Genomic DNA, 22050 nt, shown 5'->3' with positions numbered 1-22050 from the left:
CAGCAGGAAGGTTCCAGCAGGAGAGCAGACAAATGAACAGCCGCACACAATAGCACACATGAAGAGTTGCACTTTATTTCAGGGCATGGTCCCCCGCAGTGGCAGGAATTGGTCGTTACAAACATCAGGTCACAAATGGGGGTCACCAAGCAGTGCCACAGCGCAGTGATGTCACCTGTCACCACAGCGGGCCCAGAGCAGCGCCCAGGGGCAGTTCCTGTGCTGCTGGGGCAGGTGGGGGTAGAACTATCCCAAACACAGCTACACAACAGTGTTCCCTTCTCAGAATTAACTCTGGCACCGTGGGGGACGGCAGTGAGGACTCCCAGACCCTGTTCTGGGTCTCTGAGCACTCCACAAGTGCTGAGACCTCACATTCCAGGTGTGTGAAGCCAAGAAACATCTGCCTGTGAAGGGAAGTACAGCCAAATACCCAAATCTAGCCGGCAGTGAGCACAGCCCCACTGCCTGCTGTGCCCTGACCTCTGCATGGATTTGGGGTCAGGAATCCCGTTCCCTACACCAGGGGCTGAACCCTCCTGTTGTGCAACACTGTTCACTTTATTTTCTAGTTCAACGTGGCGAACCATTTCAAGGCTGACAACAACCAGGGCCTCAGTGCTTCCCAGAGCTCCATCCCTGCAAAAACACCGTCACCTGCTCCAGGGCCTTCCAGGCAGGGCAGCTGCAGCCCTGGACTATCCCTGCCCTGCTCCGTTGTGTCCAAGCTACATACAGTTCAAGAGGCAAACCCAGAAAGGGCAAGAAAAACCTGCAGAAAGCAGAAATTGAAACAGCGAGTCTCTTAGTGAGTGTCTTGAGCAAAGAGAGTGAAAGTAAGGGGACTAAAGCTAACACTGACTACAGCAACAACCCTTTTAACCCGCTGCTGCTCCCGGGTAAAGATCCGAGGAAACAGCCGAAGAAAACAAAAAACGCAGAGGGAAACCTTGTGTTTGTGTTGTGAGTAACCACCACGCTGCTGTCCTGTCCCAGGCAGAACCACAGCCTGGGGAGTGCCACCGCAGCCGTGGGGCACACCTGGCCCCGTGCCCAGGACGGAGGGCAGAGACCCCCAGGCCAGCACTGCCGAGTGCCCGAGAGCAGCTGAGGGGAACCAGGGCTGCAGCCAGCCAGGGCACAGCCCCTGGTCCTGCTGAGGTAGATATGGCAACGTGCAGGGGGGACAGACCTCGGGGGGAGCCCGGTGCTCAGCAGCCTCCTGGGCTCTTCCCGGTGCTCCACACTCCCAGGCCAGACCCAGTAATTGCTTCTTTCCAAGCAGGGAAGGCTCTTCCCTCCTCCTTTGATAGCCCTGGCCTTTGTTCTAACAGAGGAAAGACGACGGACTAAAGCCCCAGCTGGGGGCACAAGCGGGTGCCTGGGGCTGGTGAGTGGGACTGGACCCACACTGGACTGGTCCCTGTGCCTCAGCCTCCCAAGGGATCCGGCTCCCAGGCAGCACCTGGAGCTCTCCCCGCTGCCAGAGCAGGGCTGTGCGAGGCGCAGGAGCCTGCAGGAGCCGCGGGGATGGGTGAAGGGTGAGAGGAGCAGCAGAGCTCCCAGCGCTGCCCACAGCCCCAGCTCCTCCCGAGGAACAGCTCGGCCTGACAGCAGCACCTCCTGCAGCTGCAGCACGGCCCTGGCTCGGCTCTGGGGGCACACAGAGCCAGCACGGGGGGTGCCCAAGCTGATTGCCAAAGCCAGCTAGCTGGTGGCTCCTCTGCTGGTCCCTGCTCCAGTCACAGCACCCAGGCCAACAAAAGGAAGGCAGGAAAGGATAATCCAAGGTTTCTGGCCAGGCACGGGACAGCGGCCCACCACCAGAGCAGATTTCTGGTGGAAATCCCGCCCAGGATCTCTGCCACAGCCCTCCAGGAGCTCAGCAGCTCCCACCAGGCCCTCTCCTGCCAGCAAACAGGAGCCAAGCCCCTCCTCAGGCCAATACACAAGCCCACCACACACAGAAGCTTTGATTCCAAAGGGAAATGGACAGATCGGTGAGCTACTTCCCAAACCAAATGTACCAAATGTAGCAGGGATGCTGGAAGGACAGAGGAGCTTACCCCAAACAGCACCTGCAGCACACACCACCCAACAACCCCAGAGCAACCCTGCCCTGCCCTGCTCCAGCCACTCTTCTGGGCCAGCACGGAGAAAGGACAGAAGAAAACAATCCCAAAGCCCACGAGGATCCTGGAAAAGTCCTTTTCCACACCAGGCCTCCACCCCACAGAGCTGGGCTTCGGCCACAAAGTGAACAAAGAAAAACCAACAGTACGTAAGCAATAAGGCCTAGCCGAGGAAGGACATCAGTGTTCCCAGAGCATGTGTGAGCTTTCCAAACAGGGAACCCTCTCCGTGAGGAGCTGGGAAGGAGAGGGAGCTACAGCTGCCTTCCAGAACACAAAACAGGGATGGGGCAGACAAAACCAACGTGGAACCAAACGAGATTTTCCCTCGACACAAGGGATTTCTACACAATCAAGGGGTGCTGTTCCCACCAGGACGTCCTTGCTGGGAATATCCAACCAGAAGGATGAGAAGCACGTCTCAAAGCTCCAAACCACCCCTATTTGTACCACGTGCCAGCCAGGGCTGGGCAGCAGCAGGGGACAGACACCATGGTCCTGCACGTTCCTTCATCCCATGGCACGAGAGAACGAAAACGGCTTTGCAGGGTCGATTCGCTTCCTCCTCCTCCTTTTTTTTTTTTTTGTTTGGTTTCTTTTTTTCATTTCATTTTATGATTATTCAAATTTTTTTTTTTTCTCTTTTTAAATACACAGCGTTTCCTCCGGAAGGCGAACCCCTCCAGAACTTCACATCCTTTTTTTTTTAAGGCGTCACCAGAGTCGACCAGCCGGGCTCCAGCGCACAGCTTGGTTGTTTTTGTTTTGTTTTTTTTTTTTTCCTTTTCACAGAGCTCCTCCTCCCTCCCTCCCGAGCCGGGGGCGGGGGCTGCACGGGCTCTAGGTGGAGTGCAGGGGGATGACGAATTTGCAGCCGAAAGGCGAGTGGTAGTTGATGCCCACCTCCTGAAAGACCTTCTGGGGAATGCCAATGTCACAGAGGTAGACGCGGCCGGCGCGCTCGCCCAGCGGCAGCGGCAGCCCCAGGGCCAGCGACCACTTGGCGTCGATGCCCAGCTCCATCTCGCTGATGGGCGGGTCTATGCTCAGCACGGGGGCACGGTTCTGGTTAGCCCAGTCCACCACTGCTTTGTACCAAGGCTGGTCTCTCAGAAAGGCATTTTCGTGACAATCCAGGCAGTTGATCACTAAGTCAACCGGGGTGTCTGGGAGGTCTGGAAGAAACACAGACACGGCTTGTGGAGTCCCTGGAACCTTTCGGGGGAATTCCCAAGGTCCTGCCCTGGAAGGATCCACCATAGAGTCTTCCCTGCCCAGGCTGAAAGAAAGATCTCCCCCATGGTGCCTCGCACACTGTGAGCTCTGCCCCGGCCCCCTTCTCTCCCCATGCCCCTGGTTCTCCTGGTTTCTCCTCTCCCTGTTTCCCCAGTGGCTGTGGTATCCCGGGTGGCCAGCCCCATCTCCCCTATAGGTCACTGCCCTTTGCCCTGCCCCTTGTACCACCCCTGTGCCCTCAGACCACTGGATCCTGAGCTCTGCTTAGGCCAGCGCACAGCACAGGGCAAGATCTTTGCTCCTGATCTCCCTTCCGTGCCCGAAACAAACCTCGCTAGAACTGATCATACAAAGTCCCTTCCCGCCTCTCCTTGCTGAGCTTAGCTGTGTGTGATGTGTGAGCCTGGCTGCTTTGCCTGAATTCCCCCCCAGTGGCTTTTCCACAGGAGATGCTTTTTGGGATATAGGTAGCAGCTCCAGCATCTAAAAAACACACTGCTGCAACGGCTGAGAACCAGCTGCACCACCAGCAGATTTGGGGTTTGGCCTCCACTCTCACTGCACAGCCTGGCCTGACCTGCTGTTGCTGCATCCTTCTCCCACACAGACCCACCCTGAACAGCTCTTCAGCACCCTGGGGACATCCCCAGCCCCGCAGGTACAAAACCTCATCCAGTGCCCAGCTTGGGAGCAGCCCCAGTGCTGCTGAGCTCACCAGTCCAGGCAGCCCAGAGGTGGGGCTCTCTGTCCACCTGAAAGGACCATTTTCTATTCCACAGGATGAAAATAAGGCTGGGTTTTGGAATACACTGATTGTGCTGCACTGCTGCCTGCCCCACCGAGCTCTGTCACTCTCACCTGCTGCATCCCCCTCACCTGATGGACTACAGAGTCCTTGGTGCAAAATCGTGGAACGGTTTGGGTTGGAAGGGACATTAAAGTCCATCTCATCCCACTCCTGCCATGGGTAGCAACACCTCCCACTATCCCAGGCTGCTCCAAGCCCCATCCAGCCTGCCCTTGGAGACACTTCCAGGGATCCAGGGATAGCCCCAGCTTCTCTGGGCAACCTGTTCCAACCTTTAACAGGGAAGTAGCTCTGCCAGCACAGCACAGCCCTAACTCCCAGCTTTGTTTCTCCCCAGAAGTTCCAAAGCAGCAGCGACTGGTGAAGCGCCATTGGAAAACAACTGGTGAAATGCCAAGCAGAAGCCAGCCCTCTCCCAGGAGCTGTTTATTCTAGGGAACACCGAGAGGGGAATCCTGACAGCTGCTGGAAGTGGCTCAGCAGAGCTGGCTCCTGCTTTGCAGCAGCAGCTGGACACTCGCTCCCTCCCAGCTCCAACATGCTGAACAAGGCAGCCCCTTATCCCACCAGAACACTTCCATAGGGCAGCTCTTCCGGATTTGCTCCCGCCGGAAACATCTGCGGCAGCACAAGAGCTCCTCTGTCAGGCTCTGAGCGCCTGCCGTCCCTGCAGCCTCTGGGCAGCCACCCAGGCACGGCAGTGCCACTAGATGGTGCCAGGGCAGCAGGTAGAAGCCAGCCCTCCAACCCTCCCAGCAACCTCTCCTGCCCGGAGAAGGCGGCACTGCTCGGCCACTCACCTTTGACGCTGGACACCTGCTGGCCTTGTGTCTTGCTGAAAAGGTTCAGCTCGTTGGTGATGGACTCCAGCATCTTGACGAAGTTGGGGAGGAAGAGGATGACGTGGACGTCGTGGTTGGAGAGGTGCCGGCCGCAGCTGATGCCCTGGGCCCCTTTCACGTGGGGGCCGCAGAGCAGAGCCACCGTGGGCCGCTGGTGCACGTTCTTGGGGTTCAGTCTGAAACACAGGCAAAAAAAAAAAAGGCACTGGGAGTAAACCTCAAAGTCTCCGACCTTCTTCCTGCAGTAGAAATTATAAAAAAAAAAACCCAGCAAGATGCAAATTGCCAGGTGTTCTGCAACTCTGCCATCATTCTCAAGAAGCAAACCACATCCTTTTGTGGTGCTGGTGCTGCTGCGCTTGCAGGTTCAGAGAATCTCAGATTTGTTTGGGTGGAAGGGACCTTAAAGGTCACCCATGTGGGCAGGGACACCTTCCACTAGCCAAGGGTGCTCCGAGTTCTGTCCAACCTGGCCTTGGACACTGTCAGGGATGGGGCAGCCACAGCTGCTCTGGGCAACCTGGGCCAGGGCCTTCAGCACCTTCACAGGGAAGAATTTCTTTCACATATTTAACCTAAGTTTCCCCTCTTTAAGTTCCTGATGAAGAGTCCCTCTCTGGTTTCCTCGTAGGTCCCTTCAGATACCCGAAGGTTGTTCCAGCCTTCTCTTCCCCTTCCCTTCAGGACTTCCCCGTACCCCCACAGCTGAGAGCACAAGGTCCCAAGGATTGTAGAAGAAAGCTAAAAATTCGAGGTGAGTTTCCCTGTCAGAGGAATCCCAATTAAAAAAAAGAAGAAAAACGATCTCTACTCCCTAAGCTTCATTAAGTGCACAGTAAAGTTCATTTGGCCTGGAAGCCATCAGGGCTTGCAGCAGGAATTTCAGCTGCCTGTGTGTCATCACTCAGTGCTCTGCATCAAGTGATCAGGCTCTGCTAAAGCCCTCCTGAATAAGCAGATGGAGACTGAAGGGTTACCTTCCAATTAGAGAGCAAATAATCGGCAGCAGCTATCAGCAGCACAAAGGTACAGGTGCAGCTCCTGCCCACACCAAGAGCCACGGAAGCGGAGGCAGAGCTCTTCAGGAGTCAGCAAAAGGCACCCAGTGCACTCCACAGCTGCTGCAAAAAGCTCTCCCAAAGAGCAGGATGTGCTCAGGTGAGCTGCAGATGCCTGAAAGGCTGAGTTAGCCTTGCAAAAATCCACGCGGCGCCCTTCTCGCGGGCTGCCTTCTCCTTTGACTGACACTGTGAAATGGTCATGTGCCGGAACAGCAAAGGGAAGGCTCATTTCTGTGCAGAAAGGAGCTCGTCACATACGCTGCAGTGGCTCCATCCACCTCAGGCAGCACCTGTGCCAAGCTCAGCTCCCAGAACAACCGGGAACAGAAAGATCTTTTTTTGCTTTCAGTTAGTTTAGCTAACTAAAGGCAAAAAAAGCTCCCTAAACTGTTTTGGTTTTTTTCCTTAAATTTTTTTAAACTTATCTTAAACTAAAAAACCCAGAAAGACACCAAGATCTGGTACCTGCAGCCCACCGGGACCACCGAACAACACTTTCCCAGCGCCAAAAAAACTAAAACTAATAAAAACCTAAAAAAGCTGAGCTAACCCATGGCAAGGACTTCTCTCAGTTTAACCATCTTTCTTCAAAATAGCAAAAAGTTTTGTTGTTTCATATTGTTCATTTCCACGCTTATAAACACTTTAGTTATTAAATAAATAAATAAATACTGCTTTTTCCACTTTTCTCCAAAGAAATTCTTTTCCCAGACCGGCTGGGGGGAAGGGGCCATTTCAAATTACTTTCCAAAAGAACCCCATTCAGAAGTTTCCTCCCAAATTTACCCTAAACCAAAACAATACTTTTATTATTTTTTTTTTTTAATTGGGAAGAGGGAAGGAAAACCTCGGCTCTGCTTTTGTGAGTGAGGAGGCAAACGGCATCCCCTTGTGAGCAGTGAGCTGAGAGGGTCTGTCAGCCCCTTCCTTCCCCCCAGAGGCACCAGCTGTACCTGTTGGGCCCCCCCAGGAGGCTGAGGGCCATCTGGCTGGCACACACCCCTGTCATCTCCAGCCTCCTCTCCAGGGTCAGCCCGTGCTTCTCGGCCACCGCCAGCAGCTTCTTGTGCAGCTCGTAGGACACGCTGGGCACCACCAGCCCCGAGTCTGAAACACAAACAGGCGCAAATGGGGACAGACACACACCTCCCTAGAGTGGCAGTGAAAAGGCTCCTTAGCTGCTCACCCACGTTCCTCCCCGGGCCACCAAACGAATCCAAATTATTCTCAGCGAAGCAGAGAGACGGCTAAACACAACTGCTGGCTTAAAATAACACTTCCACTAAAGTTCTGCGGGGAATTTTAGTAACGCGAGGGCTGAGGAAGCCTTTGGCACTTACAGATGGAATATTAAGGTTTTTCTTAATGGTCTCCAGGCCAACAGTGCTTTAACCCACCACAAAGTGCTCCTGAGCGCTGCGAAAGTCAGAAGAGCGGTTGTGAAGTGCCAAAAAAAGCCTGGATGTTTTCTGCTTCCTGACACCGGTCCCCAAAATCCCACAGATGACAGCAGAACAAGCCAGCATCTCACATTTGCTGGTAGGTGTTCCCATGCCAGAAGGGCTGCTCCAGACACAACAGCTGCATCACAGCGCACAGAAGCAGCAGGGAAACGCTCAAAGAATAAACTCTGCAGAAAAACACCTCCCAGGTGTTTTGGAGAGCCTGGGCTAGCGAGCTGGGAAATGCTCAAGCATTTGGATCAAGAGAAAAGAAACAAGAGAGGTTTTGTGAAGTGCTGAGAACTGTCCAGCCTGGCCTTGGACACTTCCAGGGATCCAGGGGCAGCCACAGCTTCTCTGGACAGCCTGTGCCATCCCCTTATGGGATGGCCACAGAGCTGGAGCAGCGCTGCAGTAGGAGAAGCTCTCAGCTCCTTTTCCTCCCAGGAATCCCAGCTAAATCCAGCAGCCAGCTCCCACTCTGAGACAGGCAGAGGAGGTGCACAGGAGTCAGGCACCATGGAGAAAAAAGGTCGAGGATTAAAAGCAGTGCCTGCTACAGGAAACACGAGGTCAAAAAGTGTGAACTCAGTCCCTCCAGCAGCATCTCTCCTCTCTGCTTCCCCAGTACTCAGCAGCCTTGGGTCACCCTCACGCTGCCCCTGGCCCCTCTGTCTCTGCACTGGGGGTGACAGTGGCCCCCTGGGTGCCCCCCAGCTGGGCTGGGGCTGCCTATGCTGCTGGAGAAGAGCCGTGGGAATGTGACAGGACCGGTGGAAACGCTCCGAGGGGCACAGGCAGCGCTCCTGCATCCGCCCCGGGAGGAAACCCAGCAATTCCTCCTGGGCCTGGGCCCCTCTGCACACAGCAAATGCAACGAGAACCAGCCCTCACAACCAAGGGCCACGTGCAAATGGGAAGAGCAGCGTGGATTTGGGCTGTGAGGAATTATTGGTGCTGCTGTATTTCCCCAGGGTGCTCCAGTCACCAACCACCGAGTCAAACTCTGGTGGAAACGGGAGGTTCTGCACACCCTGGGGTTTTCAGTGTCAGGTGAAAACTGTCCCTGCGGGGGGACAGCGAAATGCAGCACGGCAGACACTGCTGAGTCCTCCTGGACTTCACTCCTGGCCTCAGCAGCCAGGCCTCTGCAGACAGAGAGGGCCCGACGTGTCCCAGCACTTGACCCGATGAGGTCACCTCCGCTCCCAGGCTGCAGGGCCAGGCCAGCAGCCACCTTATCAGCCCTGCCAGACTGCTGATAACAGCCTGAGCACCCCAGACCCAGCAGGAACAAGCCAACCCCGGGCCTGCCGCAGCAGCCACGCCCTGCCCCAGGCAGAAAGCCCCGCTCTGCCACACTGCCATTCACTGCTCTGCCACTGCTGCTTGTTTATCGAGCTTCAGGGAAGATTTGGAACGAGTGAACCGAGGTGGGGATCTCTCCCAGCATCATCTGCTGACCCCCAAAAAAGGGAGCTCCCAAACTCTGCTTTTGCTCCATCTGAACCACCCGCGGACCCCCTGCTTAAATTTTGCACTGAACTCCCCAAACTAGAAGGACAAAGCAGAAAATCTGCACTCTGTATGCACCCAATTTAACACAGATCTTCTCTGCCCCCTCCAGCAGCTTTAGGAAAACTGCATTTACCAGGGGCTGGCTGCCACCAGTGGGTTAATCTGAGGGGTTTACTGGGAGGCAGCGATGAAGTGGCATTTAGCACGCCAGCCTGTCCTAATTGCTCCCTCTCAGGAGCAGGCTGAAATGCCAAGAGAACTTCCCTTCTTCGCCCTCACGCAAGGTCCAACCAGTCAGACTGGCTCATCAAAAGCAGGCCCAGGGAGTTAAATAAACTCTGGCAGAGGGCAATCGAGGAGGCGATGTGTAAACCCACAAACAATAACACCACTGCCACAAAACTGAAGCCCTGCCAACTTTAATTATGTTTGGGTTGGACAGGGCATCTTTATTGTTTGCTAATGAAGGCAATAAAATAAATTAGCCCAGGCCTTTTAATATTAAGTACATGTATTTTACAGCTGCCTGGAATAGAAAAAAAACAACCCACAAGGCAGATATAGACTGGACAGTTTTGTGACACCCAGAGTGACACTGGGTGGATAAAAACATCCAATGCCATCAGAAGAGCAGAGATAACTCTCCAGAAGTTAAAGAACTATGAGTTTTTTCCCTAAACAAGCCCTGCAATGCTGCTGGGAGACCCAAATGTCTCCCAAGCTTGCAGTGGAAGGCAAAAAAGAGAGGGTCAATGCTAGAGGAACTCAGCTGCTGGATCCCATCTTTTCCCTCGGCCCTCAAGTTCTAGCTCTCTGCTAAAATAAATCCAGACAAGCCTCTGCAATGGATCAGATAGAACCAGACTCAGCATCTCCTGCAAGCTGTCCTGACATCCTCAACTCCTTCCTTTGGCAGCGAATAATCCCAGGTCCCAATTCCAGGTCCAGAGCCTCGCAGTGTGAGTCTCACTGGTGTGGAGCTCTTGTCCGCAGCAGGCACATGGGACATTCCCTGCTGCCTTCTGCCGGTGGTGTAGCTGGAAGCACCCGCCTGCAAACTCCTCAAAACACATTTACTGCCCCTCAAACAACACAACCTTAAGGGCTGCTTTTGTTTCTCATCATTGTTTTTAATTACGGCAAATCCCGTCCGGAGTTCTGGCTGACCTTCCAGTGTGAGCCTCTCCCAGCATCAGGGCACAATTCCCTCCAGCTGAGCAAAAACACTGCCAGAGGGGACTCTGCCCCAAGCTCACTCTGTTTGCTCCTGAAGCAAACTTCATTTGCACTCTCCTCAAAGCAGCCCAGAAGGCTTCACACATTCAACATTCACATCCGGCCTTGGAGGAGCTAAAAATTTAAACTGTCTGGAAGTTGAAAAAGGCAGCTCACACCTCATGCGAGGGTCAGCCTTCCCAGGGAGGCAGTTCCTGCTGAACAGTTGCATCTCCCAGTAAATAAAGGACAGATCAACAGCAGCCAGCCCTAACCAGTGAAGACTGATGATGTGCTCAGGAGGGATTCACATGTGCAGTCCCAGGCATGGACGCAGCTCAGCCACAATCACCTCTAAGTTCTATTAGCTCCAGGTTTTCACTTTTGGTAGGAACAGATTCCCACCTTCTTCATTCCCTGCTCACTTCTAAAACACAGGGTTGTTTTAGAAGTGTTTTACTCGACAGCCTGGCTCCACAAAACCAGCTCTCAGGAAAGCATCCCAGTGGACTGAAGTGTTTATCCTACACACACTGAGATATTTCAGTCAGCAATAAAATCCCGGGCTGGAAGTCCTGCAAATGAGTCTTCTGGGGAACTGAAAAGACTGACTCAAAACTGACATCAGCAGTTTGGTTTTACCACTGCACCATCCTGGTTATTTCCTACTTCCATGCATAAAAAAAGCAGGCAGAGATGCCGAGACAGAGAGCCCACAGTGCCAAGAGCTGGATATGAACTCCCTGCCAATCTCCAGCATCAGTTTTGTGCTGTTGCAGCAGACAGAGAATCACTGTCTCAGCCAGGGCTCTATTAACACAATCATCTCTCAGACTGGGCCAGAGTAAAAAAAAATAAAAAAAGAGAACAAAACCGGAGAAAGAGGTGCTTTGTCATAACTAGGAAGTGCTTTTTGCAAGGAGAACTTCCCTTAGGAAAGCAGAGAAAACTCTGCAGGGAGAATCCTGCCACAGACACATCCAAATTCAAGGCTTTTGGAGCTCTTGGCACTCATTTCATCACACCAGCTGCTCCTTGAGCCACTGAGAGGCAGGCTGCTTATAGCTCAGCATCCTCTTTCCAGCTGCTAAACAAAGGGATCGGGAGTGCAGCAAACAGGATTGAGTTTCCATCCCTGAATTTACTGCTGCTCGTTGCATGGCAGTTTTCCTCCCAGGAATTCTGCTGCTAGAATCCCCTGTCAGCCATCCTGCTCAGATTGGCTGCCAACAGTGGCTTAGCTTTTGTTTCAGACTAGACATCCACAGAGGCCCTGTCTCCTCTCAAACAAGCCAGCTGGAAGATGGATTGACAAGTAGGAAATTTGAAAAAACCCACAGGATAGGCAGGAAACCACATGGAAAATGAAGAGGTGCTTGTTCACACAGCACACGGGTTATCAGTGCGGCTTCTTCCACAGAGAGATGCTGAAAGCTTGGGGAGGTTTAAAAAGCAAGAGGTTAAATTAAGCAGAAAAAAAAAAAGCCCTTAATACTGAACTCTCACTGCTGCCTCAGGAGGTCTTAAAATCCTGAAAGACAAAGCAGTGGGGGAAAGTGTCACTGCACGTTTCTTTCACTTTTCCTCAAGGATCATTGAAAACACAACACTGAGCTGCTACAACCCACTCTGTCTTCCTCTCACCCGAGAGCAGAAAGGAACAATAGGAAGAGGAATGACAGAAATGGAGAACTAGGACATTGTTATACACCAGAACCATTAAAAAAAAAAAAAGGACTTTACAAAACTGAAAAGCAGCAAATCATTACAAATCCATCAGCTTCCTCCCCTGAAGCGTTTCACACCCCAGATGGAATTTCCAGGCAGAGGATGAATGACAGCCCAAGGAGCTGCTCACACTTCTGCTCAGGCCACCAGAATACCAGTTGGTTTGAGTCCCTGCAAGAAGAGCTGACATCTGATTTTATTCTGATGGGGAAAAGAAACGCTCCTGGAATGCTGAATTTCCTTCAGTCCTACGTTTCACAAGGGCTTAAAATCAAAGGCAAGATATCCCAAGGAGACTAAAGTTACCTGGAATTTGGAGCTAAATGTGCCTTACGTTCTTTTTACATGAACTATATTTAAACCCACACGAAAATGGAGAACTACAAGCCAAGGAGTGTCAGAAGCACAGGAAACCTCCTGAAACCATGAAAGCACAAATCCTGAGTTCATCCCTCTGTCCCTCTCCAGAGTCCACGTGGGTTCACCATGAAATCAAAGCAAGGATTCAAACACCTCTTACACAGCTCCCAACCATCAGCCTCGTTCCCTGCTGGAGCAGCATTTCCCTTGCTGCCCTCTCTGAGTATTTATCTCAGAAACACTTTCAATAAAGGCTGTGTGTGCAGACACACAAATCCAACCTCACGTGAACAACAACGACCTCACTGAGCTGACCCCTCGGGGCGCAAATCCACCGCGTGCGCCCCCAGAAGCAGCAGAGTTTGGGTCCTTATCAGGAAGGGAGGGAGGCATACCCGTGCAGAATTCCTTGTGAGGGTTCTGGGGCACCACAATCCTCCTGTAGACGATGGGCTCCGACTCCAGGATGTTCTCGTCGTGCCGGTAGCGGGCGGGTTTCTCGTTGGGGGTCCCTCGGGAGCGGGTGCCGCTCCTCCTCTCGTAAGTCTCGATCTCCTCGAACACAGCTGCTTTGTCAAAAAGGGCCAGGTTGCCCTCGAAGTCGAAGTCAGTGTCGGGGATTTCGTCGATGTCGTCCCCAAAGCACTCGTCGTCCTTGCTCTTCATCTGCCCGTTCTTCAGGCCGCTCTTCTTCGGGGTCACCTGGTTGGGGTGGCGGCTGCTGGATGACCCTGAGCCAAAAGAAAAGCGAGTTGAGAGTGTGTCCTAAAAGGGAAAAAGGCACTTTCTCAGCACATTTCGTGGGAGAGGGGAGCTCCTGCTCACAGTCCCTTCACTCAAGGGATACTCGCTGTGGAGCTCATCCCTGGCACTACCCACGCTCAGCTAAGCCAGCAGAAAACAGAACAAGAGCACCAGCAAAGAGACTTTCAGGGACTTTCCACCAGCCAGGATGGAGAAACAGGCTTGCTCACAGTAGCAAAAGAGGGGTTTCTCCAGGTTTTCCTTAATCCCAGGGTCACATCAGTGGCAAAGTCATCAGCTGTGACCTAGGAGTTTTCCTCCTGTCCTGAGCTCATGTTCAGGCAGGTGTGTGATCCAAGCCTTTCTTTGGAATTCCCCTAAATTTCAGAAACTACTGGAGGTGTTTTCTTCCACATTAACGATCTTTAAGGGAGAACTTTAAACCCTGGACAGAAAGGATCTCTTTTTCCTCAACCTGGATGTAATTTCTGTGAGAAGACACACAGTCCATTGCCTCATTCCTGTTTCACTCTCCTCCTCATCCACTACCTTGTATTTTGGAATACACTTCTTTCCCATCACGAGTCATTGGGAAAGCCCAGATTCTCTGGAGTGAGACTGATGAAAGTCTCCTGCTTGGGGCTGGAGATTAAGAACTGATGCAAATATACAATTACGAGGTCAACACATCCTTTACTTGCTTATTTCTTCCTTTGTTCTTCAGGTGCAGACCGCATTACCCTGTTTGTCACTGTCAGCGCCACATTTGCAATTAGTAGAAAACATTTCAGGCCAATTCCTGCAGTTACAGGAATCACCTAGAGTGTCCAACAGATGGAGTAAGTTATCAAGCCAGACTGCTTGCTCAACCAAACCATTTCCTTTTGTTTAAGATAATCCCCTTTGTGCAGGATTTATACAAATGAGTTTGAGAGAATCCGTTTGATAACACAGAACCAAAGAATTTCAAAGCCATCCATGGAGACTTTCAAACATCCCAAAAGATTTGCAACAGGCACAAACTGCAGGAGCACCCTTCAAAGTCACCTGTCCCCTCACAAGTCCAGTTTCAGCACGTCTAACTGCAGTCATGCTGAAATGTGGCTTGCTGAGCATGTGCACCTGGTTTATTCCCAGTCAGAGATGCATTGCCTCAGCAAGGATTTATTCCAGACAGTGTGGGGCTTGGTTTTTCTGGAGAACCGGTTAATGACTAACCTGAAAGCTTTCCCAGCCTCCACAGCAAGATCCCAAATCTGCCAGGCTTTGCAGAATAACCATTCCCCATTAAGAAAAAACCCCAGACACCCTTCTCAAATGAGAAGGGACTGTGATAATGCACCTTTTGTCTTGAAAGGACAGACAGCAGAATTCCAGCAGCGTGTTGACAAAACAGGACTGAACAGAGAGGAAAGGGTAAGGCTTCCCAGGAGGGAGAATTTCAGTAGGCACACTGCAACCACTCATCTATGTGCGTGGTTTTGAAAGCTTTTTGGTAACAACTTCCACTCTGTCCCAGCTAAAGGGCTCCCAAACCAAAGGTGGCACAAAGTTGGACAGGATTTGGTTTGGAACCAAAGTGCCACTGCTGAGGGAATCACAGCCACAGCTGCTGCTCTGAAGGAGGAAGATGAGGAACACAAACACAACAGGCCCAAGTTCTCCCAACATTCAGGAACTGCAGCTCAAGCAGAAGCCAGGGGACTCTCAGATGGACAAGCTGGAGCCTGCACTGCCACAAAGGCAAACCCAGCCCTGTGTCTGTGTCAAGGACTTGGCCAGCTCAGGCTGTTCCTGCCCCACTGCTTACCAGACCCCTCTGCAAACAGCTCCACACTCCTTTCAGCTGCCCCCAAACTCAGACTGTGTGTCCTGTGGGACAGGAGCAGCTGCTGAGAGCATGGAATGCTGATGGAATAAAGAGCTGCACCAGAAAAGCTGGAGAACAATGGCTGCAAAGCTCCCTGCAGCCACAAAGGATGGGAGGCAGGAGCCCACCCCATTCAAAGGTGGTGAGCAGCTCCCTAATCCATCCTGAGGGGTGATGACCCACACAGCTCTGGCTGCCCCACAGCCCCCTGACAGAGTCACACGGAATGTGGCACAGGCCTCAAATGAGCTGGGAGCAAAGTCAGGAGCTGTTCCTCTTCAAGCATTGCCTTCTAGACAGGAAAAAAATGACAGCTGGTTCTGCTCAGGGAAAAGAAAAGAGCCAAAAAAAGGGGCAAGGGGAGGACAGCAAAGTCAGGCTGCAGCATGGCAGATCTCCTGTTCCAGCTGCTTTTGGATCTCAGCTTCCAGTGCCTCTGCCCCGCATGAGGAGAGCAGCTCCACTCCAAACTGGCAGCCCTGTGCCAGGCAGAAAAGCACCTCCCTCACAAGGTAAACAATCCTTCCCGGGCTTTTTTTTGGTTGTTTCTAAGGAATAACAACCCTTTCATGTACAGCACACAAGCAAACAAAGTCTCCAGCGAGCTGGCTGCCTTCCTGAGAGATCCCTGTGGGAGGGTTTGCTGCCAGCCCTGGCACCACGAGCGCGGTGCCAGCACGGCAGCGGAGCCATTGTTGGGAAACCTGCGCTGGTGTTTGTTGTTTATTGATTCCTGTCACACCAGCGCTCCAAAGGGGAGTTCTGGCCCTGACTCGGCACGCTACAGGCCAACAAGAGGTCAGCTTTCAGCAGCAGGACCCACGTTCTGCATGACATCCCAACCCATTCTTCCCCGGGCTCCCGCACAAAGCCAGGCTCCGCTCCAACCCCCCTCCAAAACTCACACATCGCTCTCCCTACTCTCCAAACACACACATTTTACAGGATAAGACATCCTTTCTCTACCCCCTGTATTCCTAAAACGAACCCAAGCTAACAATCTACACCTAGGAGCTCGCTCAACCTGCCTCGAAGTCTGTAAAGGTGACCTGCTGTGCTCATGTAAACCTAACATGAGTTGTCTGTGGGTTGAAGCACTCCCTGCTCACCCCAAATCTACCACACAGCCTGGAAGGGGTGAAAATAACCCAGCTGTTGGTGGGGGAGAAAGACTTCCAGAGGTCTGGAAATTTCTCCCCTAAAGCACAGCCTTACACCTGTTTAACTGGCCTGGCCCACCTTGGTTTCTTCCTTTTACAAGGGGGGGGAAATAATGAAATCATGGAATTATGCTGGATGCATATTGAGGCTTCAACAACTGAGTAATGGAAATATGCTGGATATACACTGACATTTCAGGAACTGGATTGTGAGGGTCTGGAAAGGATGACAGCTCAGGTGGCTTTGAGAGAAAAAGAGTGAACAAAGCCAGTCTTGGCCCAGTTTTGAAGATTTTATCAAGAGAAAAAGAAAAACTGGATGTGTGACTTTGGGATGCTCTGATTGTATCTTACATCACTCTCATTAATTCGTATTTTTAACAACACAGCCAAAACCCATTCGTAATTAAAAATGAGGTGATGTTGTAATGGGTTATGGGTATAGAAGCCTTAAATAGAAAAGCTTGGGGAGGTTTAAAAAGCAAGAGGTTAAATTAAGCAGAAATAAAAGCCCTTAATACTGAACTCTCACTGCTGCCTCAGGAAGTCTTAAAATCCTGAAAGACAAAGCAGTGGGGGAAAGTCTCATTGCACATTTCTTTCACTTTTCCTCGAGGATCCTTGAAAACACAACACTGAGCTGCTACAACCCACTCTGTTTTCTTCTCACCCGAGGAAAATACTGCAGTTTGTTCACAGCTCCTTTCAGAGAAAAAGGCTGGAAGCTGGGTGATCTCCAAACAGGAAAGATAGCAAAATGAGGAAATCTTTGGAACTGGCATTACACATTTTGTACATAGACAGAATCACAGAATCACTCAGATGGAAGAAACCTTTAGGATCATTGAGTCCAACTCATGCTCTAACACCACCTCAACTAGACCATGGCACTGAATGCCCCATCCAATCCTTTTTTAAACACATCCAGGGATGGTGACTCCACCACCTCCCCAGGCAGACAATTCCAGTACTTTATCACTCTTTCAGTAAAAAATTTCCTCCTAACATCCAACCTAAATTTAAGACAGTGTCCCGTTGCACTCTCAGTTGTCGCCTGCAAAAAGAGACCAACCCCCCCACGACTAACAACCACCTTTCAGGTGGGGTCAGAAACATATTCCCTTTCAAAATAACCCACAGGTGGGCCAGGGGAAGTCTCCAGCAGGTGAAAAAGGAAAGATGCTGGAGCAGGAAAGCTCCTGGACACCCCCACACTTACAGGAATTGTGCCTCCGACGGAAGCCTTTGGACTGGCTCAGCGTTTCCATGTGTCGATCCATGTAGCTCTTGGAGCACTGCTGCTGTGGGGAGATGACAATGTCCTGGCTCTTCACGTCTGTCCTCCTGGGGATGTTCTGGGGGGCACTGCTGGACATGGGCTTCTTCAGCACCTTGCCAGTGCCGTTCTGGCTGGGCCCCACCTGGCAGCCCACCCCTGGCATGGCCGTGTCCATCTGCTGCGAGTCCCCGCATTGCCTGCTGTCCCCTGGCCCCGGGATCTCCAGGATCTTCAGCTCAGTGATGTCACCTGCCCTAAAAACACAAGGAAAGCAGGAATTTAGCACATGACCTGGCAGGGATAAAAAAAAAAAAAGAATCCTCCTGAGGAAAAACATCACGGTCCAATGGGATTGTTCTGATGCCGTTATGGATAGAAACGAGGGAATAACAGGACTTTAATACTCAAACGTACAGGGCATTTCCTCTGACATCAAAATGTTCAGCTGAAATGGCAAATCTTCAAAATAACCACTTCGGTATTCCTGCACTGCACCTGGATTTTGTTTGAAAGGTTCTGTAGCTGAAACAGGAATCAGTCAAGCAGAAAAAAAATGGAAGCAAGTGGCCCAGGCCTTTGCAGAAATCTGCATTAATTTAACAGTTTCAAGCTAATTAATTGCTCTCAGCCTTGAGGCTACTATTACTTTTAATCCATTCCTGCAGAAAGCTACCCTCAGATTAGTGCAGTTCATGCTCAGACAAGGACAATACTTCCCATTTCCAAACGAAAAAAAAGGATAACGAAAACTAATCCAGCACTGGGCACAAGCCAAAAGAAAACAAAGGAGTGATTATAAAGACCTCCATTTGCACTGACTGCAAGAAATACATCAGGAATTGGACTCTTCTAGTTTTAACTCAGCATTTGTCCAAGTGGGAGATGAGAGCAGAGAGACTTCCCCACATGCCCTGGCAGGATGTGGCTGTTGTCTTCTCGCACCGTCTCTCTTCAAAATCCAAGGGAAAAAGCATGAATTAAGAGTATTGACTTTGTGGAGTCAATGTTATTGAAAAATGAGTGACTCAGAGCCTTAAGTACAGTATTCCAGGGAACAGGAAAATGTGCAGTGAGGAGTGACTCCTATTTAAATTTTTCAAGCACAGTGTTACCAGGAACTGGTGGGAAAGAACTGCTGAGGGCAAAGCTTTAAAAAAAGCACGTCAGCTCCCTCTGCTACAACAGAACAGAATATAAATAAAAATACTAAAAAAATAATTTACAATAAAATACATATTTGTATACATTCACAGTGTGACCCCCAAATAACCTCTGAGCCTGAGCTACCCCACTCCGACTCCAGGATCCGAGCCAGGAATTAATCTCCTGCACACAAACTAACACAAACACCAGAGGCACTCAGCAGCAGCGAGGACACTCAGGGTGAAGAGGTCACCTCCGAGGGGGAAGAACCCATCCCAGGCAGTGGGGGCAAGGCAGGCACTAACCTGAAGGTGACTTCCGGCACGAGGCATTTGACGCCGTTGTGGAAGGGCCGCGTCAGGGAGATGGTCTGGCTGACCTGATCCACAGCAGACACTCTGCCCTGGTAGACTCCCAGGCTCTCCCCACAGTTAATTGACACGATGCTGCCCAGCCAGTCGGTGGCCATGGCTCTGGCACAGAGCTGCTGTGGAGGGCACAGGCCTGGCTGCAACGAAAGGCACAGAGCGACAACCTGAGTCGGCGTCAGCACACGCAGCCCTGGCTCCCTCCCAGCTCCTCTCTCCTTTGTGGGGAGGAAATGACATCCCAACGAGCCCAGCAGAGTGCAAATCCCTGCATGGGGCTTTGCCTTCCCCCATCCTAGGGCAGATCTTTGGTTGTCTGCCTGAACTCAAGGCTGATGCTTCCAAGAGAAGTGTTTAGTGTTTCGTCCTGCCTGTGGATATTCTCCTCTTGCCTTTCTCGCAGCCTGGAAATGAAACTCGAGATCATTTTAGTAAGGAGGTGATATAAGAGTGGATCTTTATTGGAAGGCCTTCGGGGCTTTCTGTGGACATCTTTGTCACATCACCTCCTTACTAAATGATCTCGACTTTCATTTCCACACTGGGGAAAAGGCAACACTCTCTGTGATTTCAAACTGGGAATTTACCTTCATTTCCCTCGTTAAAGTTTTGGCAGATGGACACTGGGGCAGAACAGCTCCTGTGAATATTCAGGATTGATCTCTGCGTGTGCAAATGAAAACCAAAATCTTTCAGGGAAGAGAGATACAGGGCGGGAAGGGAACCCTAACCAAGAGAAAAACACAAAAACTGGAATCCAGGACAAAAGCATCCACGCTCTGTAGAGGCAGCATAAGATAAATGAATTAAAAAATAGCTGCTCTCCTTCCCAGCACTCGAGTTGTGTCAGAACCAGGGAGGAAAAGCCCCAATTTGTTTAGACAGATGTTTCCAACACTCCTGGAAGCAGCTAAAGAGCTCCTTTGATCCGAGATTTCCCAGTGACAGGCTCCTGAGCACCATGGAGAACGAGAGACATGACAAGCTCCTAAACGTATAGATTTGCCTTTCATGCTGCAATCAAAGAGGGAGAACATTTGATATTTACTGTGAGCAGCACAAAGAAACACGGGAGACAGCCCAGGGAGATGAACATCCCTGTATAAGTCACACTTCTGGAAGAGGCAGCTGGATTCTCTGCAAGCTGAGCCTCTTGGAAAAAGATGAAAGGAAAAAAAAAAAAACCTGGATGAGGGGGAAAAAAAAAATCTCACTTCCCCCAACTTTCAGAGGCCTGAAAAGAGGGGATGCTTGAAAGGGAAGAAAACACTAAATCTGGTCACCAAGCCATAAATTCTTCAGGAGCAGCCTCCTCTCCTTCCTGTGGCTGTGTGTTTGTATTAACCCCCGATGACAACGTCTGCATTCCAAGGAGATGGCTGATAAAAAGCACTCTCCAAACACAGATAACACATCCCTGGGTACCCACAGGAAAACTAGAACTTCATTCCATTTCCTGTTTTCTTTTTAATCTCCCAGAGGAAATACGGGAAGGAGCTCAGCACACGTCATCACCTTACATGGATCCTTTCTAAAAACAAGAGCCTCCTTTCAGCAAAAGAAAACCCAAAACCAGTAAATCTATGTTGGAGCGCAAATATAAATTCAACTGCCCTGGGGTTGGATTGGGTGGGGGCTGCGTCCCTGTAGGACAACACAGGGGACCCCACAGGTAAACAGAGGGATCCCAAATACTGTAAATACTGTAAACATGTGGAACTACCACAGGGAAATTCAACTCACCCTAGAGGTAAACACAGAGGTCCCACAATGTATAAAGGGGGATCCCCCATGGATAAACACAGGGATCCCCCCCACGGATAAACACAGGGATCCCCCCCACGGATAAACACAGGGATCCCCCCCATGGATAAACACAGGGATACCCCCATGGATAAACACAGGGATTCCCCCCATGGATAAACACAGGGATCCCCCCATGGATAAACACAGGGAAACCCCCCAAATGAATAAACACAGGGATTCCCCCCATGGATAAACACAGGGATCCCCCCCACGGATAAACACAGGGATTCCCCCCATGGATAAACACAGGGATCCCCCCACGGATAAACACAGGGATTCCCCCCATGGATAAACACAGGGATCCCCCCATGGATAAACACAGGGATCCCCCCCATGGATAAACACAGGGATCCCGCCATGGATAAACACAGGGATCCCCCCCATGGATAAACACAGGGATCCCCCCCATGGATAAACACAGGGATCCCGCCATGGATAAACACAGGGATCCCCCCCATGGATAAACACAGGGATCCCCCCCATGGATAAACACAGGGATCCCCCCATGGATAAACACAGGGATCCCGCCATGGATAAACACAGGGATCCCCCCCATGGATAAACACAGGGATCCCCCCCATGGATAAACACAGGGATCCCTCCATGGATAAACACAGACCCCTCCCCCAGGAACAAACACAGGCCCCCGAAACACCAGACTCCCCCATAAGCAAACACAACCCCTCATAGATAAACACGGGCATATCCATAGGGCATCTCCATAGGTACACACAGGCCACCCCCCCACGCAAACACAGGGCCCCCCGTATGTAAACACGGCCCCCCAGAGGTAAACACGGCCCCTCCACAGTTAACCACGGCCGCCCCACAGGCCTCCCCCCTCCGTGCGTCCCCCGGCCCCACCTCCCCACCACGGCCCGTCCAGGCCGGGCAGGGCCTGGCGCCGCGGCCGCGCCTCACGGGAGTCCAGGGGAGCCCGAGTCCCCGGGAAGGCACCGTGCCCGCCCAGCCCGCCCCCTCCGAAGCTCCGGGCCGTGCCCGCCCTCCCCCGCGCCCCTCACCCGCCGCCGCCACCGCTCCCGCCTCACCGCGGCCCCTCCGCTTCGGCGCCGCTCGGCGTGACGTCACTTCCGGCCCCGCCCCCCCGCGCGGCGCTCCGGCCGCCGGCGGGGCCATAGAGACGGCGGGGGAGCAGCGCTGTGCGCATGCGCCGTGCCCGCGGCCGGGGCCCGCAGGGGGCTGGGGCACACCTGGGTCACATACCTGGGGCACACAATGTCACCTCTGTTCCTCCATCCCTCCAGCATACCATCCCCAACATCATCTCCATTGTACCTCTATCACCTCTGTTACGCTTCCATCCCTCCATCCCTTCCA

General features: G+C 52.0%; 1 protein-coding gene across 2 annotated transcripts; it reads right to left on the bottom strand.

Annotated features, from left to right (window-relative positions):
• Positions 1–50: 50 nt before the first annotated feature.
• On the bottom strand, positions 51–21812 carry EDC3 (enhancer of mRNA decapping 3). Of its 2 annotated transcripts, none has more exons than XM_066196555.1 (7): positions 21762–21812; positions 18844–19046; positions 17336–17649; positions 12738–13073; positions 7033–7186; positions 4977–5194; positions 51–3307 (listed from the first exon to the last, which is right to left on the bottom strand). In XM_066196555.1, exons 2-7 carry the CDS (start codon positions 19005–19007, stop codon positions 2973–2975), a joined length of 1521 nt encoding a protein of 506 aa, XP_066052652.1. In that variant the 5' UTR covers positions 19008–19046; positions 21762–21812; the 3' UTR covers positions 51–2972. The 2 variants fall into 2 exon arrangements, with proteins under 2 accessions (XP_066052652.1, XP_066052653.1); XM_066196556.1 differs by having other exon boundaries at positions 21735–21796.
• Between the last annotated feature and the right edge of the window lie 238 nt (positions 21813–22050).

Source organism: Chamaea fasciata, unplaced genomic scaffold, assembly GCF_029207755.1.
Source record: "Chamaea fasciata isolate MVZ Bird 193981 ecotype frontalis unplaced genomic scaffold, bChaFas1.0.hap1 SCAF_14, whole genome shotgun sequence".
Lineage (NCBI taxonomy): Eukaryota > Metazoa > Chordata > Aves > Passeriformes > Sylviidae > Chamaea > Chamaea fasciata.
Note: the sequence above shows the minus strand (reverse complement) of the source record. Positions and strands in the feature narration are given on the sequence as shown.

What these genes read in the sequence shown, in the direction of transcription:
- EDC3 (XM_066196555.1), bottom strand. Translation starts at nt 19,007, where the DNA reads ATGGCCACCGACTGGCTGGGCAGCATCGTGTCAATTAACTGTGGGGAG. An exon ending in TCACAAGGAATTCTGCACGG is followed by an intron (nt 7,187 to 12,737) that starts GTATGCCTCCCT and finishes TTTGTGTTTCAG; the next exon opens with ACTCGGGGCTGGTGGTGCCC. An exon ending in CTCCTGGGGGGGCCCAACAG is followed by an intron (nt 5,195 to 7,032) that starts GTACAGCTGGTG and finishes CCTGTGTTTCAG; the next exon opens with ACTGAACCCCAAGAACGTGC.